Source organism: Anolis sagrei, chromosome 9 (genome assembly GCF_037176765.1).
Source record: "Anolis sagrei isolate rAnoSag1 chromosome 9, rAnoSag1.mat, whole genome shotgun sequence".
Taxonomy (NCBI): domain Eukaryota; kingdom Metazoa; phylum Chordata; class Lepidosauria; order Squamata; family Dactyloidae; genus Anolis; species Anolis sagrei.
In genome coordinates, this window is record NC_090029.1 from 5,470,023 (window position 1) to 5,489,419 (window position 19,397).

A 19,397-nucleotide genomic window follows, 5' to 3' on the forward strand; every position below is an offset into this window, starting at 1 on the left:
TTCACCCAGTGGTTTTTGAGTTCTGTTAATCCAACAAACGAACATTACATTTTTATTTATAAAGACAAGCTGTACCCACCACGCGTTGCTGTGGCCAACCTTCCCTTCTTCTTTCTCTCCTTTATTTCTCTCCTTCTTTATTTCTCTCCTTCCTTCTTTCCTTCCTCCCTTCTTTTTCTTTCCCTTCTTTCTTCCTTCTTTACCTGTTTCTTTTCTCGTTTTCTTTGCTCTTTGGTTCCTTCCTTCCTTGTCTCTTTCCTTCCTTCCCTCCTTCTCTCTCTCTTTCGTTCCTTCTCTCCTTCCTTCCTCTTTCACTTTTTATTTCCTTCTCTCTTTCCTTCCTTCTTTACCTTTCTTTCTTTCCTTCTCCCCTCCTTCTTTCCCTCTTTCTCTCCCTCCTTCTCTCTCTCTTCCTCTGATTCCTTCCTTCTCTACCCTTCTTTCTTTCCTTCTTTCTCTCCTTCCCTACTTCTCTACCTTTCTTTCTTTCCTTCTCTCCTTCTTTCCCTCCTTCTCTCTCTCCTTCTCTCCTTCCTTCCTGCTCTACCCTTCTTTCTCTCCTTCCTTCTTTCCCTCTTTCTATCTCTCCTTCTCTCACTCCTTTCTTCTCTCCCTCCTCTCCTTCCTTCCTTCCTTCCTTCCTTCCTTCCTTCCTTCCTTCCTTCCTTCCTTCCTTCCTTCCTTCCTTCCTTCCCCCTTTTCTGTGTATGTGTTTTGTGTGTATAGATGCATATATGTGTGTATATATGTGTGTGGTTTTGTGCATGAGTTGTAATGTATTTTGGTTTTTTATTTATTTTTTACTTTTTAAGTCCTTTCCCCTGTGTTTTTTCCATGTTTTTATGACTGATGGTCACTCGTTGGCCTGAGAGGTGTCTTGTGTCCAAATTTGGTGTCAATTCGCCCAGTGGTTCTGTTAATCCCACAAATGAACACTACATTTTTATTTATATAGATTGTTAGTCGTAGTATGGAAGACCTCTAGAGAAGGCTCTAATCCATGCCATTCTTCCTACAGGAGTCATTCGCCACGTTGGAGATGCCTTGAAAGACCATTCTTCCAAGTCCAGAGGACGAATCTGTGCCATAGGAATTGCTCCGTGGGGCATTGTGGAAAACAAGGAAGACCTGATTGGGAAAGACGTAAGATCCCAAATGTTTGCTGGATTCCAGCCAGGACTTTCTGCTTTACTTTGATGATTTTTTAATCAAGAGGTCAGGCCGTGTAATGCACTACACGTCGGCTAACCCAAGATTGCTGAGCAGTTTTTCCAGTAAGGTGTAATGTGTTGAAGTACAACTCTGGAGGCCAGGGTTCGAACCAGTTATGGCACCCACTGGATGACTTTCAGCGAGCTACACTCTCTCAGCCTTAGAGGAAGGCAAAGGCAAACCCTTTGTAAACAAATCCATCTGAGATAAGATAAGAGCGATTCTCTTTAATTTGCTCTTATGATCACTTAAAGCTCAACAGATTTGTATAGTAAGTGAGCATATATATTTTTTCCTTGCGGAAAATGGTCTGTAGAGGGCAGAACTACTCTGCAAACCTGGACTGGCGTCCTACAGAAAATTATGAGAGATGTAGTTGATGATAGGCAGGGAGAGATTTGCAGCTCTACCCTCCAAAATAGAATTTCAAAAGTTACCTTTGAGTAATGGGACATTTGATGAGCTGCAGACTCTGATCAGCTATAGAGTCTGGATTTGTTGTATGCTAACCCTATAATGGCAGGATATCTTTAGAGGAGGTTTGCCATTGCCTCATTGTGAAGCTGAGAGAGTGAGACTTGACCAAGGCCATGTATTGGGTATTTATGGCTGAGCAGGAATTCGAACTCTGGTCTCCAAGTGTCCAAAGACTTCTGCCTATTATTATAATTATAATTATAATTATAATAATAATAATAATTATTATTATTATTATTTTACTGGCACCACAGTATGTCACAGCAAATGAGATCTATATGCTGGATTTTGTATCACAAAATCACAAGTCGAACATTTCCTAAGCGATGATGATGATGATTATTATTATTATTATTAGAAACACAACAAGATTAGTACACAGCAAACAAGATCACTCTGCTGGCTGTTGTTGTTGTTGTTGTTATTATTAACACAACAAGATTAGTACATAGCAAACAAGATCACTCTGCTGGCTGTAATAATAATAATAATAATAATAATAATAAGAAGAAGAAGAAGAAGAAGAAGAAGAAGAAACACAACAAGATTAGTACATAGCAAACAAGATCACTCTGCTGGCTGTAATAATAATAATAATAATAAGAAGAAGAAGAAGAAGAAGAAGAAGAAGAAGAAGAAGAAACACAACAAGATTAGTACATAGCAAACAAGATCACTCTGCTGGCTGTAATAATAATAATAATAATAATAATAATAATAATAATAAGAAGAAGAAGAAGAAGAAACACAACAAGATTAGTACACAGCAAACAAGATCACTCTGCTGGCAGTTATTATTATTATTATTATTATTATTATTATTATTATTAGAAACACAACAAGATTAGTACTCACTCCCAGGGGAAATCAGGGCATCAACATTCCTCCTCACCTTCAGGAGAAAGGAAAAGACGTGGCTGTGGGACCAGGCCTTTGGGCAATCTGACAATTAGATATGGAAACCAGATGGATAGGACTGAAAGGACTGACAATTGTGGAATTGGAATTTAAACTATGAGAGTGTGAAATGCTGACCGTCAATGAGGTTTGTATTGGTTTTATTGTTTTTATTGTTTTTATGGGTTTTTTTGCCTATAATAATTACTGTTTCTGTTAATTGCTGTTATTGCTAGAGTTGCTGTCTTTGTTAACTGATGTTATTGTCTTTTGTTGTTATGTGATGTGGGCATCGAATTGTGCCTTGCCTTTGTAAGCCGCCCTGAGTCCCCCTCCCCCGGGGTGAGAAGGGCGGGGTAGAAGCAACCAAATAAATAAATAAATAGCAAACAAGATCACTCTGCTGGCTGTTGTTGTTATCATCATCATCATCATCATCATCATCATCATTATTAGAAACACAACAAGATTAGTACACAGCAAACAAGATCACTATGCTGGCTTTTATATTGGATCAGACTTCCCAAGTGTCTAGGACTGTGTAATGTATTGATGCATAATGTGTGCAGATCTAAGCAGGGTGGATTTTGCAGTTGACAAGTGATGAATTTTTTGGCATTGATTGTTTTTAAGTGCTGGCCAAGGTCTTTGGGCACTGCACCCAGTGTCCTGATCACCAATGGGACCACCATGACCGGCTTGTGCCAGACATTATATTTATTATTTGAGTCCACAGCAGACACTCTGCTGGCTGTTGTAGTGGATCACACGTCGGACATTTCCCAAGTGTCTAGGACTGTGTGATGAATTGGCGAATGATGCGTGCAGATCCCAGTAAGGTCACCTTCTGCAGCTGGCAGATGGTAATTTTGCTTAAATGCAGGCCAAGGTCTTTAGGCACTTGGACCACCTTGACTGGCTTGTGCCAGAGTCTTTGCCATTCGATCTTTAAATCCTCGTATCGTGTCATCTTTTCCAGTTGTTTCTCTGCAATCCTGCTGTCACCTGGGATTGCAACATCGACAATCCATACTTTGTTTCTTAACACGATTGTGAGGTCAGGAGTATTATGCTCCAAAACTCTATCTGTATTTTTTTAAAAATAATCTTTATTAATTTTAGAGATTACAAAGTACGCAATACAAAATACAATACATAAAACACATAGGGAGGGGGGGAGAAAGAGGGGAAGAGGGAAAGGGGGGAGGTGATCGGGGAATACAGGGGAGGAGAAGGGAAGGTTAGGGGGGGAGGGACATTGGTCTCTGAGGTGAATACGGATAGACCAGATGGGTCAGGTTGGGGGGAGGAGGTTCCCTAGGTGTTGTTACTTTTAATAACTGTCCTGTGGTTGCATATACATGATGCCTGTACAACATTCCGATATACCTCCCGTGGGGGTTGACAGTTAAGTCCGGGTAAAAATATCGGTCTTGTAGCCTTAGCCTTAATGGCAATCATAATGATCTAAGGAGTGTAGACCGTGGGACAGTGGGCGGGTTTGTCTTTTAGGGAGCTTCGATCCTCCTCCTGCCCTTATAGGGTGGGGGTGAGGGGGGTAAGGGGGTTAAAAGCGACGTTTGGGTTCCATACAGAGTGTTCTCGGTTTCTCTCCCGAGATCCAGTTTGAATTTCCTTCATTGTTTTACACCTTACTATCTGAAGGTCCTTTCGTCTGTGTCTCTTCTTTTTGCTTCCTCTCGTCACTTATAACTATGTCTTTCATATTCATCCAAGGACGTCCAGTCTGTCATTCTGACTGGGCCTCCAGAGCTGGATTTCAAGAGGAACGTCAGTTTATCCATGTCTCTCACCTCCGAGATTTTGCCTATCCATTCTTCAATGTTTGGAGTATGCTCGTCTTTCCAGTGTCTTGCCAGGACTATTCTTGCTGCGGTGGAAAAGTATGTCCATAGAATGTCTTCATTATTATCGAGATGGAAGTCTTCGTCCGTCAACCCTAGCAAGAAATATTCTGGTTTTCTAGGGAAATGTTTCTTGAGAATTTTCTGTGATTCTGCTTGAAGCTCTGTCCAGAATTTCTGGACTTTTGGGCAGGTCCACCACATGTGGAAATAAGTGCCAGGATGGGCCTTACATTTCCAACACGTGTTTTGATAATTTGGGTACATTTGGCTCATCTTATATGGTGTTAAATACCATCGATGGAAGGTTTTCAGCCAGTTTTCTTTTAGCGAAGAAGAGTAGGTGTACTTTAGCTTTTTTCGCCATATCAGCTGCCACTCATGAAGTTTGATTGGACGTCCAATGTTTTTAGCCCATAGAGTCATGCAGTTCTTGATCTCCTCAGTTTCTGTTTCCCAAATTAGCAATTGGTTGTACAATTTCGTAATTGCTTTTTCCCCCGTCTTCAGAATACTTTCCCAGGGTGTGGTTCTTTCTTCGAAGCCTATCTTCTCGTCTAGTTTGTATATTTCACGGAGTTGGAAGTACTGAAGCCAAGTCAGATTTTTAAAAGATATAACAAGTTCTTCCTGTGGCTTTAAATTCCATGTATTGTCTTTTACATTCTTGGTGAGTAGATCTCTGTAGGTTGGCCATTGCTGCCAGCCTAGCAGGCGTCTTTGCTTTGCCTCGAGTGGCGAGAGCCACAAGGGAGTTTTTTCATAAAAGTATTTTTTGTATTTTAACCATACTTTTAGGAGGGTGGATCTTACGAAGTGATTACCGAAATTGGCCTCTATTTTGGCTCTGTCGTACCAAAGGTACGCGTGCCATCCCGCCCTGAGATTGAATCCTTCCAGTGTCAAGGTGTTTTCTTTTTCCAGAGTGATCCAGTCCTTTATCCAGACTAATGCACAGGCCTCGAAGTATGTTTTCAGACTGGGGAGGCCGAAGCCTCCTCTTTCTTTCTTGTCTATCATAATGCGGTGTTTGACCCTGGGCTTCTTCCCGTTCCAGATGAACTTGGCTAGGTCTCTGTTCCATTGGTCAAAGATTTTGTTGTTTCTTATTATTGGCAAGTTCTGCAGTAGATATAAAATTCTAGGTAAGATGTTCATTTTAATTAATCCTATTCTCCCTAGCAAGGAGAGGTTCAGGGGTTTCCATTTTACCAGATCTGCTTTCACCTTTTTCCATGTTGCCTCATAGTTGTTCTTGAGTAGCTGGGCGTTTTTAGCCGTAATCCAGATCCCTAGGTACTTTATTTTGTTGATTGTGAGGCCAGATCGTTTTTTCAGTTCTTCTTTCATGTCAGCTGGTATATTTTTCGTTAATAGTGTGGTTTTGTTCTTGTTGATTTTGAAACCCGATACCGTACCATATTCTTTAATTTCTCCAGCCAGCTCCGTATATTTTTGATAGGGTCATCAATGATGCAGATGACGTCGTCTGCATACGCCCTGATCTTATATTCCTGTTTGGCGATTTTCATGCCTTTGATATTCTTGTCTTCTTTGACTGCTTTTAGGAGAGTCTCTAGTGCCATAATAAAGAGGAGCGGGGACAGGGGACAGCCCTGTCTAGTGCCTTTTGTGATCTTTATTGCTTTCGACAGTTGGTCATTTATCCGGAGTTTCGCCTTTTGTTTTGAATAGATGGCATCAATGGCATTTCTAAATGCGTATCCTATATCAATTTCTTCTAGCAAAAGCTTCATAAATTTCCAGCTTAAGTTGTCGAAAGCTTTTTTGGCATCTAGGGAGAGTAGGGCTAACTTCTGCTGGATGTTATAATCATAATATTCTATAGTGTTAATTATAGTTCTTATATTGTCCTTCATGCTTCTCCCAGGAAGGAACCCGGCTTGTTCCTCTCCTATCCAGTCCGACAGGAATTCTTTTAGTCTCTTTGCGAGGATTGTTGCGAAGATTTTGTAATCCGAGTTCAATAAAGAAATCGGTCTGTAGTTCCGTTTGTCTGACTGTTCTGTATTACCTTTTCTAATTAGTACGATCTCTGCCTCTTTCCAGGACTCTGGGATCTGGCCCGTGCTTAAAGCTAAGCTAAGTACTTTTTGAAGATAAGGGATTAACTCCTCTTTCAGAGTCTTGTAGAAACAGGCCGAGAAGCCGTCGGGGCCTGGGGCTTTGTTGGCAGACATGCTTGCGATCGCCTCTATAATTTCCTGGGTTGAAATTTCTTTATTTAGAGCCTCTCTCTGTGCTTCTGTGATTTTTCCCAGCTTTAGTTTTGCTAAGTAGCTTGTGATTTCTGTCTCCTGGGTGTCATCTTTATTGTAAAGGTTTGTATAGTATTCTTGAAAGTCTTCGATTATATCTTTTTCCTTTGTTAGGTAGTGTTCCCCTTTCTTTATTTTCGTTATCCGTTGTGCTTCTTTTTTTTCCCATACTTTCCTTGCCATCCATTTCCCGGGCTTATTGGCGTGTTCGAATTCGAGTTGTTTAATATATTTATATTTTTTTTCCAGAGATTCAATCTCTAGATGGTGTTTCCTTTTTTTCAGCCAATTCAGGTACCTTTCTATTTTTATGTTTCCCGGATTTCTTTTTAGGTCTTGTTCTTGTTCCGAGATTCTTTTTTCTAGTTGTTTAATCTCAAGGTTTTTATTTTTATTTTTAATCGCATTTTGTTGAATTAAGAGCCCCCTCATTACCGCTTTAAGTGTGTCCCACACTACTAGCGGGGAGATGTCGGGTGTAATGTTTTGTTTAAAGAAATCCCTTACCAGCTCTTTGTTTTTCTTTATGTCCCGCTCCGTTTTGAGTAGGTTATCGTTCAATCTCCACCTTCTGGCTTCTGCCTTTTTGTATATACACATATCTATAGAACAATGGTCTGATAGTTCTCTCGCATTTGTTTGTATACTATCTATCTTGGAGATGATCGAGTTGGAGGCCCAGATCATGTCTATCCTAGTCCATGATCTGTGGCGAGGTGAAAAGTACGTGTATTCTTTTTTATCTGAATGGCAGTGCCTCCAGGTGTCTCGGAGGTCGAACTCTTCTTTGAATAAGATGAATTTTTTAGGGAGCAGGGACCTGTCTTTCTTTTTCTTACTGCTTGGGCTTTTGTCTAAATTTTGGTCTAAAATGCCATTAAAATCGCCCATTACTATTAAGCTGTCGTATTCTGACTCTAATAATTTCTCCTTCAAGGAGTCGAGGAATTTTGTTTTCGGGCCGTTTGGCGCGTAAATGTTGCATACCAATACGGTCGTGTTGTCCAATTTAACCTTTACTGCGACAAATCTGCCCTCCTGGTCCCTGAAGCATAATTCGGCTGGTATGTCCTCTTTAACATATATTACCACTCCTCTTTTTTTTGTGTCTGCGGCTGAATAGAACTCTCTGCTAATTTTCCTCTGGGTCAGGTGTGCAACATGTCTATTACAGATATGGGTCTCCTGCAATGCTATAATTTGGTAGTTACCTTTATTGATTTTTTGGAAGATTCTTTTTCTTTTATAGACAGAGTTAAGGCCATTTACGTTTAAAGAATAACATTTTATTTGGCGTTCAGTCATGGTCATGATTTATTTATACCTCCCACTGGTCCCTCCTCCTTTTTACCGATATCCGATTCCCCAGTCGTTCTCAGTGCAGTTTCCACAGTTTCTTCTTCCTTAGAGGGAGAGTCTGGACGGGCTCTTTTCCTCATATTGCCTTTTTTGAGTGGATCTTCTGTGTTTGTATTCCTTGCATGATCTTTTAGAAGTGATAAGAGTTCGTTGGCCTTCTCTACGTAGTTGATCCAGTATCTCCGGTCATTTACAGTGGTCATAAGACCTTCCATTTTATCCCACCTAAATTTGCAATGTTGTCTTTTAAGTTCTTGCGTCAGGAAAGTGTACTTCTTATGTCTGTCCAGAATTTGCTTGGGAATTTCTTTAAGAACGATGATTTTTCCTCCTTCATGAATTATTGGATTTTGATTGGATTTACTGAGCACCTGGTCTCTGATGTGTTTTCGTGTAAAACGAACCAACACATCTCTGGTTAGCTTGTTTTGTTTTGCATAAGTCGATTGGACCCTGTAGGTACGATCTATTTCTGCCTCCATCCTCTCCTCTGATAGATCCAACACTATAGCTAGTAATTGGGTTATTTTAGCTCTCAGGTTCTCTTGTGGGTCTTCCTGAAAGTTCCTAAGTCGTAGAACATATTCCAGTTCCTCCTGTTGGCTCCTCTCTAGTTCTCTTGCCATTTTTTCATTCTTGGAGGTCAGGTCGGTCAGGTTTTTTTGGATTTTTCTTTGTTCATTCCCTAGCACCTGGGTTCTACAGGGAAGAGGGAGAGAGGGGGGAGATATCGGGGGAGAGGGATTCGCACCCTTGAGACCCGGAGAGTCCCGAGGGGAGCCAGACCGAGTCACGGGGTTAGATCTAAGAACAGGCAAAATACAGAAAGTAATAAGCAGCTTGCAGTGAAAAGTTAGAAGCACCTAAGCTTTGAAGACAACCAAGATAGAATTGTACTACCTATAAACAAGCAACGGTAACTAGATAAAATGGCCACCCCTAAAACCAAGACTGAGAAAGAGATAAAAGACCCTAAGAATGGGAGCAGAAGAGGATCAGGACCAGGACCAGGTCAGGAAGAAGTCAACATGAAGGATATCTGGAAGGAGCTCCAAAAATTAACAGAGAAAATTGTAGAAAATCAGGAAGAAAATAAGAAAGAACTAAAGACAATCAGAAAAAACCAGATAAAACAACAGGTGCAACTGGAACTAATTAGAAAAGAATTTAAGGAAGATATATCTACAATCAAAAACGACATCTCTAAGGCCTTTACCGAAATAAACGACAACAAGACAAAACTCTATCTGTAAACAAGATCATTCTGCTGGCTTTTGTATTCGATCACACATCGGACACTTTCCAAGTGTCTAGGACTGTGTGATGTGTCGGCAAATAATGCGTGCAGATCCAAGTCGGGTGGCCTTCTGCAGCTGTCGGGTGGTAATTTTGTCAGCGCCGATTGTTTTTAAGTGCAGACCAAGGTCTTTAAGCACTGCACCCAGTGTGTCGATCACTTCTGGGACCACTTTGACTGGTTTGTGCCAGAGTCTTTGCATGATGATGATGAAGACTATGATGATGATGATGATAATGATGATGATAATGATGATGATAATGATGATGATGATGATGATTATTATTATTTTATACGTAACATGATTAGTATACAGCAAACAAGATCCCTATGCTGGTATTGGATCACATGTTGGACACTTCCCAAGTGTCTAGGATTGTGTGATATATTGGCAAATAATGCGTGCAGATCCAAGTTGGGTGGCCAACGTTTATTTTTAAAAACGTTAAACTATTACATCTGGCCCGGCCATAGGTTTTTAAATTTTTGCGTGTTATTGTCTATATGTGAGTTATATTAATTATATTGTTTTATTTGTTTATTGCATTGTTGTTTACTGATGTGTTGTTGGGCCTGGCTTCATGTAAGCCATCCCGGGTCCCCTGGCGAGATGGTGGCGGGATATAAATAAAGTATTATTATTATTATTATTATTATTATTATTATTATATTGCAGCTGGCAGATGATAATTTTGTCAGTACTGATGGTTTTTAAGTGTAGGCCAAGGTCTTTAAGCAATACACCCAGTGTGCTGATCATCGCTGGGAGCAGCTTGACTGGCTTGTGCCAGTCTTTGCATTATTATTATTATTATTATTATTATTATTATTATTATTGGATCCCCCGGTGGCGCAGTGGGTTAAAGTGTGCCGGCAGGACTGAAGACCAACAGGTCGCAGATTCGAATCCGGGGAGAGGTGAATGAGCTCCCTCTATCAGCTCCAGCTCCTCATGCGGGGATATGAGAGAAGCCTCCCACAAGGATGATAAAAACATCAAAATAATCCGGCCGTCCCCTGGGCCATCCTCCTTGCAGACGGCCAATTCTCTCACAACAGGATGCTCCTGACACGACAAAAATTATTATTATTATTATTATTATTATTATTATTATTATTATCATCATCATCATCATCTTATTGACACAAAACACAGTCATAGAATCATAGAATCATAGAATCAAAGAGTTGGAAGAGACCTCATGGGCCATCCAGTCCAACCCCATTCTGCCAAGAAGCAGGAATATTGCATTCAAATCACCCCTGACAAATGGCCATCCAGCCTCTGTTTAAAAGCTTCCAAAGAAGGAGCCTCCACCACACTCCGGGGCAGAGAGTTCCACTGCTGAACGGCTCTCACAGTCAGGAAGTTCTTCCTCATGTTCAGATGGAATCTCCTCTCTTGTAGTTTGAAGCCATTGTTCCGCGTCCTAGTCTCCAAGGAAGCAGAAAACAAGTATGTCACAGCAAACGAGATCTATATGCTGGATTTCATATCAAAAAATCAAAATCGAACTGCAAAGGCTCTGGCATAAACCAGTACAGGTGGTCCCAGTGGTCATCGGCACACTGGGTGCCGTGCCAAAACACCTCAGCTGGCATCATCATCATCATCATCATCATTATTTGAAACACAACAAAATGAGTCCACAGCAGACACTCTGCTGGCTGTTGTATGGGATCACACGTCGGACACTTCCCATTATTATGATTATGATTATGATTATTATTTGATACACAACAAGATTAGTACACAGCAAACAAGATCACTGTGCTGGCTTTTATATTGGATCACACGTTGGACACTTCCCATTGTTATTGTTATTGTTATTATTATTATTTGATACACAACAAGATTAATTCCCAGCAAACAAGATCACTACTATGCAGACACTTCCCATTATTATTATTATTATTATTTGATACTCAACAAGATTAGTATACAGCAAACAAGATCACTATGCTGGCTTTTATATTGGATCACACGTCAGACACTTCCCAAGTGTCTAGGACTGTGATGCACCCAGTGTGCCGATCACAACTGGGACCACATTGTCTGGCTTGTGCCAGAGTCTTTGCAATCTCCTTATTGTTGTTATTGTTGTTATTGTTGCTATTATTATTATTATTATTATTATTATTATTATTATTATTCTCTCAAGGTGGCTTACACATTGATTGCAGTCACATTTGAGAGACACTTGGTTATTGAAATAAAATAAAAAGAAAACAAACCTGCCCTTTTTTCCTTTCCGACAGGTGACAAGAGTTTACCAAACCATGTCAAACCCACTAAGCAAACTCTCTGTGCTCAACAGTTCCCATACACACTTCATTCTGGCCGACAACGGCACCCTGGGCAAATACGGGGCGGAAGTGAAGCTCAGGCGCCAGCTGGAGAAACACATCTCCCTCCAGAAAATCAACACCCGTAAGTGAGCCATTCTGTTCCGCTTCCAAGGGAGGTGCATCTTTTGGCCGAAGAACTCTGATGTGACAGTTGTTCTCTAAATGGCATTGAATTCAGCTGCATTTACCTTCTAGCTCAGGGTGCATCTAAATTGTAGAATTAATACAGTTCGATGCCACTTGAACTGCAAGGCTATGGAATCCTGAGAATTGTGTTTTGGTGATAAAAAATAATAACATAATAATACTTTATTTATATTCCATCTCCCCGAGTAGACTCAGAGCGGGTTACAACACAGACAGATAGGTAAATATTTAGGGCCTTTAATATAGTGGAATAACAATGACACAGAAATACACAAAACATTAGATAAAGGCTTCCCTTTTCATTTCTGGCTTCTGCAAGTGATGTTCAACTCTGGCCATGAGGAGGTGTTCTTGTTCCATTTCCAAGCCGAGGAGCCTGTTGTCCATAGACACCCCCTGGTCATGTTTGCCGGCATGCCTGCATGGGTGCCTTTAGTACTTACTTAGGCGATCCCTCGTTGTCTGAATAGGATTGTCTTCCAAGATGGATGTACTGGCAGTGGGTCCGTAGGTGACTGTGGAGCCCTATTCTTGACCTGCATCTTCTCCTGCAGTGAGGGCATTGGTTTCCAGGTGGAAGGCAGTCCCGGTTGGTGTTGGCTTGACGCGCCTTCCTCTTGGCACGTTTCTCACTTTTGTTCTCCATTCATGCCTCTTCAAATTCTACAGCACTGCTGGTCACAGCTGCCCTCCAGCTGGAGCACTCAAGGGCCAGGGCTTCCCATTTCTCAGTGTCTATGGCAAAGTTTTTAAGGTTGACTTTGAGCCCATCTTTCAATCTCTTTTCCTGTCCTCCAACATTCCATTTTCCGTTCTTGAGTTCGGAGTAGAGCAACTATTTTGGGAGACGGTGGTTGGGCATCTGGACAACGTGGCCAGTCCAGCGGAGTTGATGGTGGAGGACCATCGGTTCAATGCTGGTGGTCTTTGCGGGTGCCTTTAATAATAATAATAATAATAATAATAATAATAATAATAATAAATCTTTATTTATACCCCACTCCACCTTCCCCAAGGGGACTCGGTGTGGCTTACATGAGGCCACGCCCATCAATAGAACACAAGCAATATAACACAAAACACAATAAAACAAGCAAAGCACATAAAATGCAAAATCAAAATAATATACAACACAACAATATAAAGTCAAGCATTAAAAACACAGAAAATTTCACTAGGCAGGGCCAGATGCATGGATAAAATTATTTTAAAAAATTAAAAACACTGGTGTAACTTATAAGGAGGAGGCTCCAGGAATGAGGAAGGATTTCATTGCACAACCCATAAAATAAAGGGGTACCTACTTTATCTACACACATTTGCATGTTTTCAAATTGCTAGGTTGGCAGAAGCTGACGCTAACAGCGGGAGCTCACCCCAACCTGTGGCTTTGGATTGCCAACCTTCAGGACAGCAGTTCAGCAGCACAAGGGTTTAACCCATTGCACACCTGCAGCCCCATGTTGATGCACCAACCCTCTTCGGCAGAGAAGGCTGAAGACCCCGTGAAACTACAACTCCTGTGATTCCATAGCATTTGAAGCATGGCAGTTCAAGTGGAATTCGTTTAGTCATGGAGATATAACCTAGGAACAATTTCTTTATCTAAGACCCCTTCTACACTGCCATATAAAACCCAGATTGCTCTGATCTGGATTATATGGCAGTCTAGACTCATATAATCCAGTTCAAAGCAGATATTGTGGATTATCTGCCTTGACCGCGCTGCGGTCGCCAAATAAAATAAAATCTTATCTTTATTTTTTTCTATGCTGAAGACTAATGTATTCATCAGGTAATACTCGGGCTTCAAATCAAATTTTATTTTTATAATATTTTGAATATGTTTATGGGTTACTTTCCAGTATTTTTTTGGTTACAGCCCCACCATAAATGATAATAGGATCTAAGTACTTCCCACATTTCCAGCATTGGTTATCGTAATTCTTATAATACTTTGCTAGATGTTGTGGTGTAAGATGCCAGCGATAAAACATTTTGTGCCAGTTTTCTATTATGTTGACAGATTTTGTGTATCTTAATTTTTTCTTCAAATTTGTTTCCAGTCTTTTAACAGTACAGAATGTCCTATGTCTGTTACCCATTTTATCATATTTCCTCCCTTATCTTCCTGAGGGATGAAGGAGGAGAGTTCCTTTCTCCGTCCCCATTTTTGGGCTTTGGAATCCAAGGCAAATTCCATGCCACGTCTGCTCCTGGAGTCATCAAATCTGTCTTTCTCTGCCAGGAGGCTTAACAAGGACATTAGTTAGTGTCCACATGGGGTTATTAATGTAGGGTTGGCAGTGAAAAGGGGCCTGTTAGCTCCATACATCATCAGATCCATCGCCCTGGTTTGATAGACAGCAGAGTGATTCAGCGGATGAGGAACAAAGCAGAGACCATCCAATTATTTATGCCGGGTATCTCACCTGTCAGGACATAATGGTCTTACCTCTTGGAGCAGGACACATCTCTGACACGTACGTTTTGTCTCCAACCAATACCAAGGTGCTTGTTTATAAAGCTATTGTCCTCCCAACCCTGCTATACATCTGCGAAATGTGGACTGTCTACAGACGCCCCATGCAACTCCTGGAACGATTCCATCAGCGCTGCCTCCGGAAAATCCTGCAAATCTCTTGGGAAGACAAGCAGACAAATGTCATTGTGCTGGAAGAAGCAAAGACCACCAGCATTGAAGTGATGGTCCTCCAACATCAACTCCGCTGGACCGGCCACGTTGTCCCAAAGCAGTTGCTCTACGCCGTCGCTGCCTGGGGGCTATAGTTCTTAGTGAAAGAAACATGGACGTGACATCTTTTCCCCAGGGGATTGCTTCTTGCCTTCCTTTAGAGAACTGGAAATCTCAAGGATCAAGACACTATAGATAACTCGAAATAGGCTTTATTGTTCACAATGAGTTATCTTTCTTAAGCATTAAACTTGATGTTTCAAAAGGGGGTAAAGAAAATATACATTACAGTCTCTGGAGTCTTGGATCCAAGGAGTTTTCCAGCTAAGAAGCTTTCCAAGTTCCCCCTTTTTCAATGGCTGTGAAAGTCGGAACATTCACAACCCCAGTCCAATGACCTATATTGAAGGCACAAAGTCTTCCTCTTGATGCCAAAGGACTAGTTTGAAGGCGCTTAAGATTCCTCAACGTCGTCCAGGTGAGCTGGGCATGAAGTACGAATCTTAAGAGTACAAACTTTAGAATTGGTGATAAGAGATTACTTGACTGAGGGCTTAGAGCCAAGCCTTTCTCACATCCATCTGTCGAGTTGTTTGATGGTGGAATGAAAAAGAAAGCACTGTCCTCCTCCCTAGAAAGGGGTGGAGTCAAGCAATTGAGCTGGGGGAGCAATTCAACTGATGCAAAACAACAATGATAGAAAGCTGTAGATAACCAAACAATTCAACTATATATTAACATACAAGTGGGGCCAGACGCGCGCACCATCACATGCTCTATTCTGAACTCAAGAACGGAAAACGGAAAGTTGGTGGGCAGGATTGAAAGATGAGCTCAAAGCCAACCTTAAAAACTCTGGTGTAGACACTGAGAACTAGGAAGCTCTGGCCATTGAGCGCTCCAGTTGGAGGTCAGCTGTGACCAGCAGTGCTGTAAATTTGAAGAGGCACGAATGGAGGGCAAAAGAAAGGAACATGCCAAGAGGAAGGTGTGTCAAGCCAACCCCGACTGGGACCGCCTTTCACCTGGAAACCGATGCCCTCACTGCAGGAGAAGATGCAGATCAAGAATAGGGCTCCGCAGTCACCTACAGATTCACCACCAGGACACTACACTTGGAGGACCATCATCCTCCGACTACAAGGGGTCACCTAAGTAATTAAGTAAGTGTCTCCAAGCACATCTACAGAACTCACGAAGCCATTTGCCAAATTGGACCCGATACAGTTGTCGAGATTGGGGCTACAGCAAGTTTCAGAGTATCCCAACTTTGCCCAAACTGGAGCAAAGTCCTGGTGATGCTATTCAGTGTTATGCATTAAGTACCAAAGACAGTTGCTCATAGCTTGTTACACACAAAGAATATATTCTCCAATTCAGAAGTTAAGACAGAAAACTACACTGCCATACGCCCCTTCTACACTGCCATATAAATGGAAAGAAAGAATCTCCAGCAATCGAGAACTGGTTTATCAAAATAGCAGACTATATGAACATGGACTCACTAACACAGCTATTAAAAGAGCAGGACAAAACGAGTAAAACAGATTGGAAACCATTGAGTATGTATCTAAAGGAGGGGGGGACACAAACTGAATAAGTAAAAGGAAATGAACAATCAGAACAAAAGTAACCTGAAACAATCAGATAGCAAAATATAAAGAATTATAGACCACCCTCTCTCTCCGAGGAGATTCAGGGCGGTTTACACATAAGAATGGCAAACATTCATTTCCCAAAACAGAATAATATAAAAATAATAACCATAAACTAGTGACAAAAATTAAGACCAAAATGAGGACCAATTATACCTAATTATACTAGTTTATAGTATAATTATAGGGGGGCTCGGGCGGCTTTACAACAGGCAGCCATTAGATGCCAAACATCAATTAAACAATCATAATTAAAACAACAGTTAAAACAGTTAAAAACAATCAAAATTCCACCAGTTTAAAATTATGATTCAAGATCAGTCCATCACCGGTCGCATCGCTCATTCGGATTCAAATTGCTGTATCTATTGCTCAAAAGCTTGATCCCAAATCCAGGTTTTAAGTTTTTTCCCCCCCCAAAAGGCCAGGAAGGAGGGGCAGATCTGATATCGTTTGGGAGGGAGTGTCACAGTTGAGGAGCCACCACTGAGAAGGCCCTGTCTCTCATCCCTACTAGTCGTACTTGCGAGTGTGGTGGGACCGAGAGCAGGGCCTCCCCCGATGATCTTAAACTCCTTGATGGTTCATAGAGGGAGATACGTTCGGACAGGTAAACTGGATCAGAACCGTTTAGGGCTTTATAAGCCCTAGTTTGCCTCAGTGGGAGAAAGGTCTCAGTCTGTGAGAAGGTCTGACAGCTACACAGGAGCTGCACACAGTAGCTTTATACACACAGCAGCTTTCACACACTGAAGCTTCATACACAATTCTTTACCCACAAGGCCTTCAAACTGGGGTTTCCTCTCACCGAAGCTTCTCACACCAAGCCTTCTCATACTCTGAGTCCTTTTCACAAAGGCCTATCTCACACAGAGGCTTCTCTCGCACACTAAGCCCTACCTCACACAGAGGCTTCTCTCACAGACTAAGCCTTATCTCACACAGAGGCTTCTCTCACACTGTAAGACCTTCTCTCACAAACTAAGACCTGCCTCACACTGTCAGGCCTTCTTACAGACTGAAACCTTTTTCCCACTGAGGCAAACTAACACAGAGGCTTACTAAGCTGCAGACACACCTGCATATATGGAACTGCAGCTTTTGCTGAGTCATTGCATCCATTTAACCCTTTCAGTGCTTGATTCACATTTTTGTAATGAAAAATATTTATTTATTTATTTACACCATTTCTACCCCGCCCTTCTCACCCCCGAGGGGGGACTCAGGGCGGCTAACACAGGCAGCAATTTGATGCCAATTTGATGCCACTATATCAGTAACACAATATAAAATCATAATACATAGCAGATTTAAAACAGTAATATTAATTAAAATCACATAATCACATAGTCACAAATCACATAGTCACAAAGTCCCATAGCCGTTTCCAATTGTCGTAACAGTCCTGTGGTCCCGGTTCTGTGTTTAAAGTGCTGCTGTGCCCACGAGCCAAAGGCCGAGCTCCAAAACCACGATTTTAGTTTTTTCCTAAAAGAAAGGAGGGAGGACGCCAATCTGATCTTGCTGGGGAGCAAATTCCACAAACGGAGGGCCACCACAGAGAAGGCCCTGTCTCTTGTCCCCACCAGACACGTTTGCGAAGCCGGTGGGACCGAGAGCAGGGCCTCCCCATACCTAGTTATTTTTTTAGTATTTCTGACAGTGTCCTCTAGAGTGACTATGCTAACCTCTCTTGAAAACGTAGCATAGAATCACCTGGAAAAATTGCGGAGATGACATATTTGATCAAATGCAGGTAGGTGAAACCATGGGTAGTGTTGTATACACAATTTGGGCATAACCATAATTATTTTTTCCCTTCTAGCCCTGCAACATCCTGACAGGTGACGGAGGCTCCCTGGATCATGTGACCTGTGGGCTTCCCTTTGTCATCCTATGCCTGGAGATCGCAGAGAGGCAGGGACAGCAAAGGGGTGCTCAGCTGTTGTCTCTAACGTCGGCCGGCCAGGATGGGTCTTTAGGAAAGAGGGGTTTTTCATTGGGTGCCACTTGGGGTTGTTTTAGACATGGATTGTTTAGGACTTGCTTTTTTTTTCTTATTCTCTGCTCTTCAACCTCAACCTCTTGGTTGGTGGAGAAGTTCCAAGGGTCTCTCAGAACCTCCCTTTAAGCGATTGATGGCTGTCTTTCTCGCTTTGCCCCACAGGACTCGGGCAGGGGGTCCCCGTGGTCGGCCTGATCGTGGAAGGAGGCCCCAACGTGATTTCGATTGTCTTGGAATGCCTCCGTGAAGACCCCCCTCTTCCTGTTGTGATTTGCGACGGCAGCGGGAGAGCGTCTGACATTTTGTCCTTTGCGCACAAATACTCAGAAGAAGGAGGGTATGTAGACACAGCAGTAAAAATAGCAAAAAGAATAAAAGTCCAATATATAAAACTAGCTGTACCCACCACGCATTGCTGTGGCCAACCTTCCCTCCCTCCTTCGTTCCCTCTTTCCTACCTTCCCTTTTTTTCTTTCCTTCTCTCCTTCCTTCTTTCTCTCTTTCCTTCCTTCCCCTCTTTTCCTTTTCCTCTCTTCCTTCCCTCCCTCTTTCCTTCTGAAGCCCCTCAAGCCCCCCCCCCCCCCGGCTACATGCCTGCCATCACCACAACATGAGGTGCTATTATTAAGGGGTCGCGGCATTAGGAAGGTTGAGAACCACTGCTGTAGACGAACTGATCGCCTCAGTCTCTGAAGACTTTCATAGAATCATAGAATCAAAGAGTTGGAAGAGACCTCCTGGGCCATCCAGTCCAACCCCATTCTGCCAAGAAGCAGGAATATTGCATTCAAATCACCCCTGACAGATGGCCATCCAGCCTCTGCTTAAAAGCTTCCAAAGAAGGAGCCTCCACCACACTCCGGGGCAGAGAATTCCACTGCTGAACGGCTCTCACAGTCAGGAAGTTCTTCCTAATGTTCAGATGGAATCTCCTCTCTTGTAGTTTGAAGCCATTGTTCCGCGTCCTAGTCTCCAAGGAAGCAGAAAACAAGCTTGCTCCCTCCTCCTTGTGGCTTCCTTTCACATATTTATACATGGCTATCATATCCCCTCTCAGCCTTCTCTTCTTCAGGCTAAACATGCCCAGTTTTGCCTCTGTTTACTAAACCTCTTCTTTCTGTCCAAGCTATTATTACCTTCTCCCTCATTAACTCCTGTAC

At 42.1% G+C, this 19,397-nt stretch overlaps 1 protein-coding gene across 10 annotated transcripts in view; it reads left to right on the plus strand.

Moving 5' to 3' along the window:
- TRPM1 (transient receptor potential cation channel subfamily M member 1) overlaps nt 1-19,397 on the plus strand; it is a 188,486-nt gene that overhangs the window by 85,419 nt on the left and 83,670 nt on the right. For all 10 annotated transcript variants that reach the window (XM_060755791.2, XM_067471244.1, XM_060755792.2 and 7 more), the window contains 3 exons: nt 1,019-1,143; nt 11,646-11,817; nt 18,400-18,574. In XM_060755791.2, the coding sequence (XP_060611774.2) occupies nt 1,019-1,143; nt 11,646-11,817; nt 18,400-18,574 (472 nt within the window). The remainder of the gene's footprint in view (nt 1-1,018; nt 1,144-11,645; nt 11,818-18,399; nt 18,575-19,397) is intronic.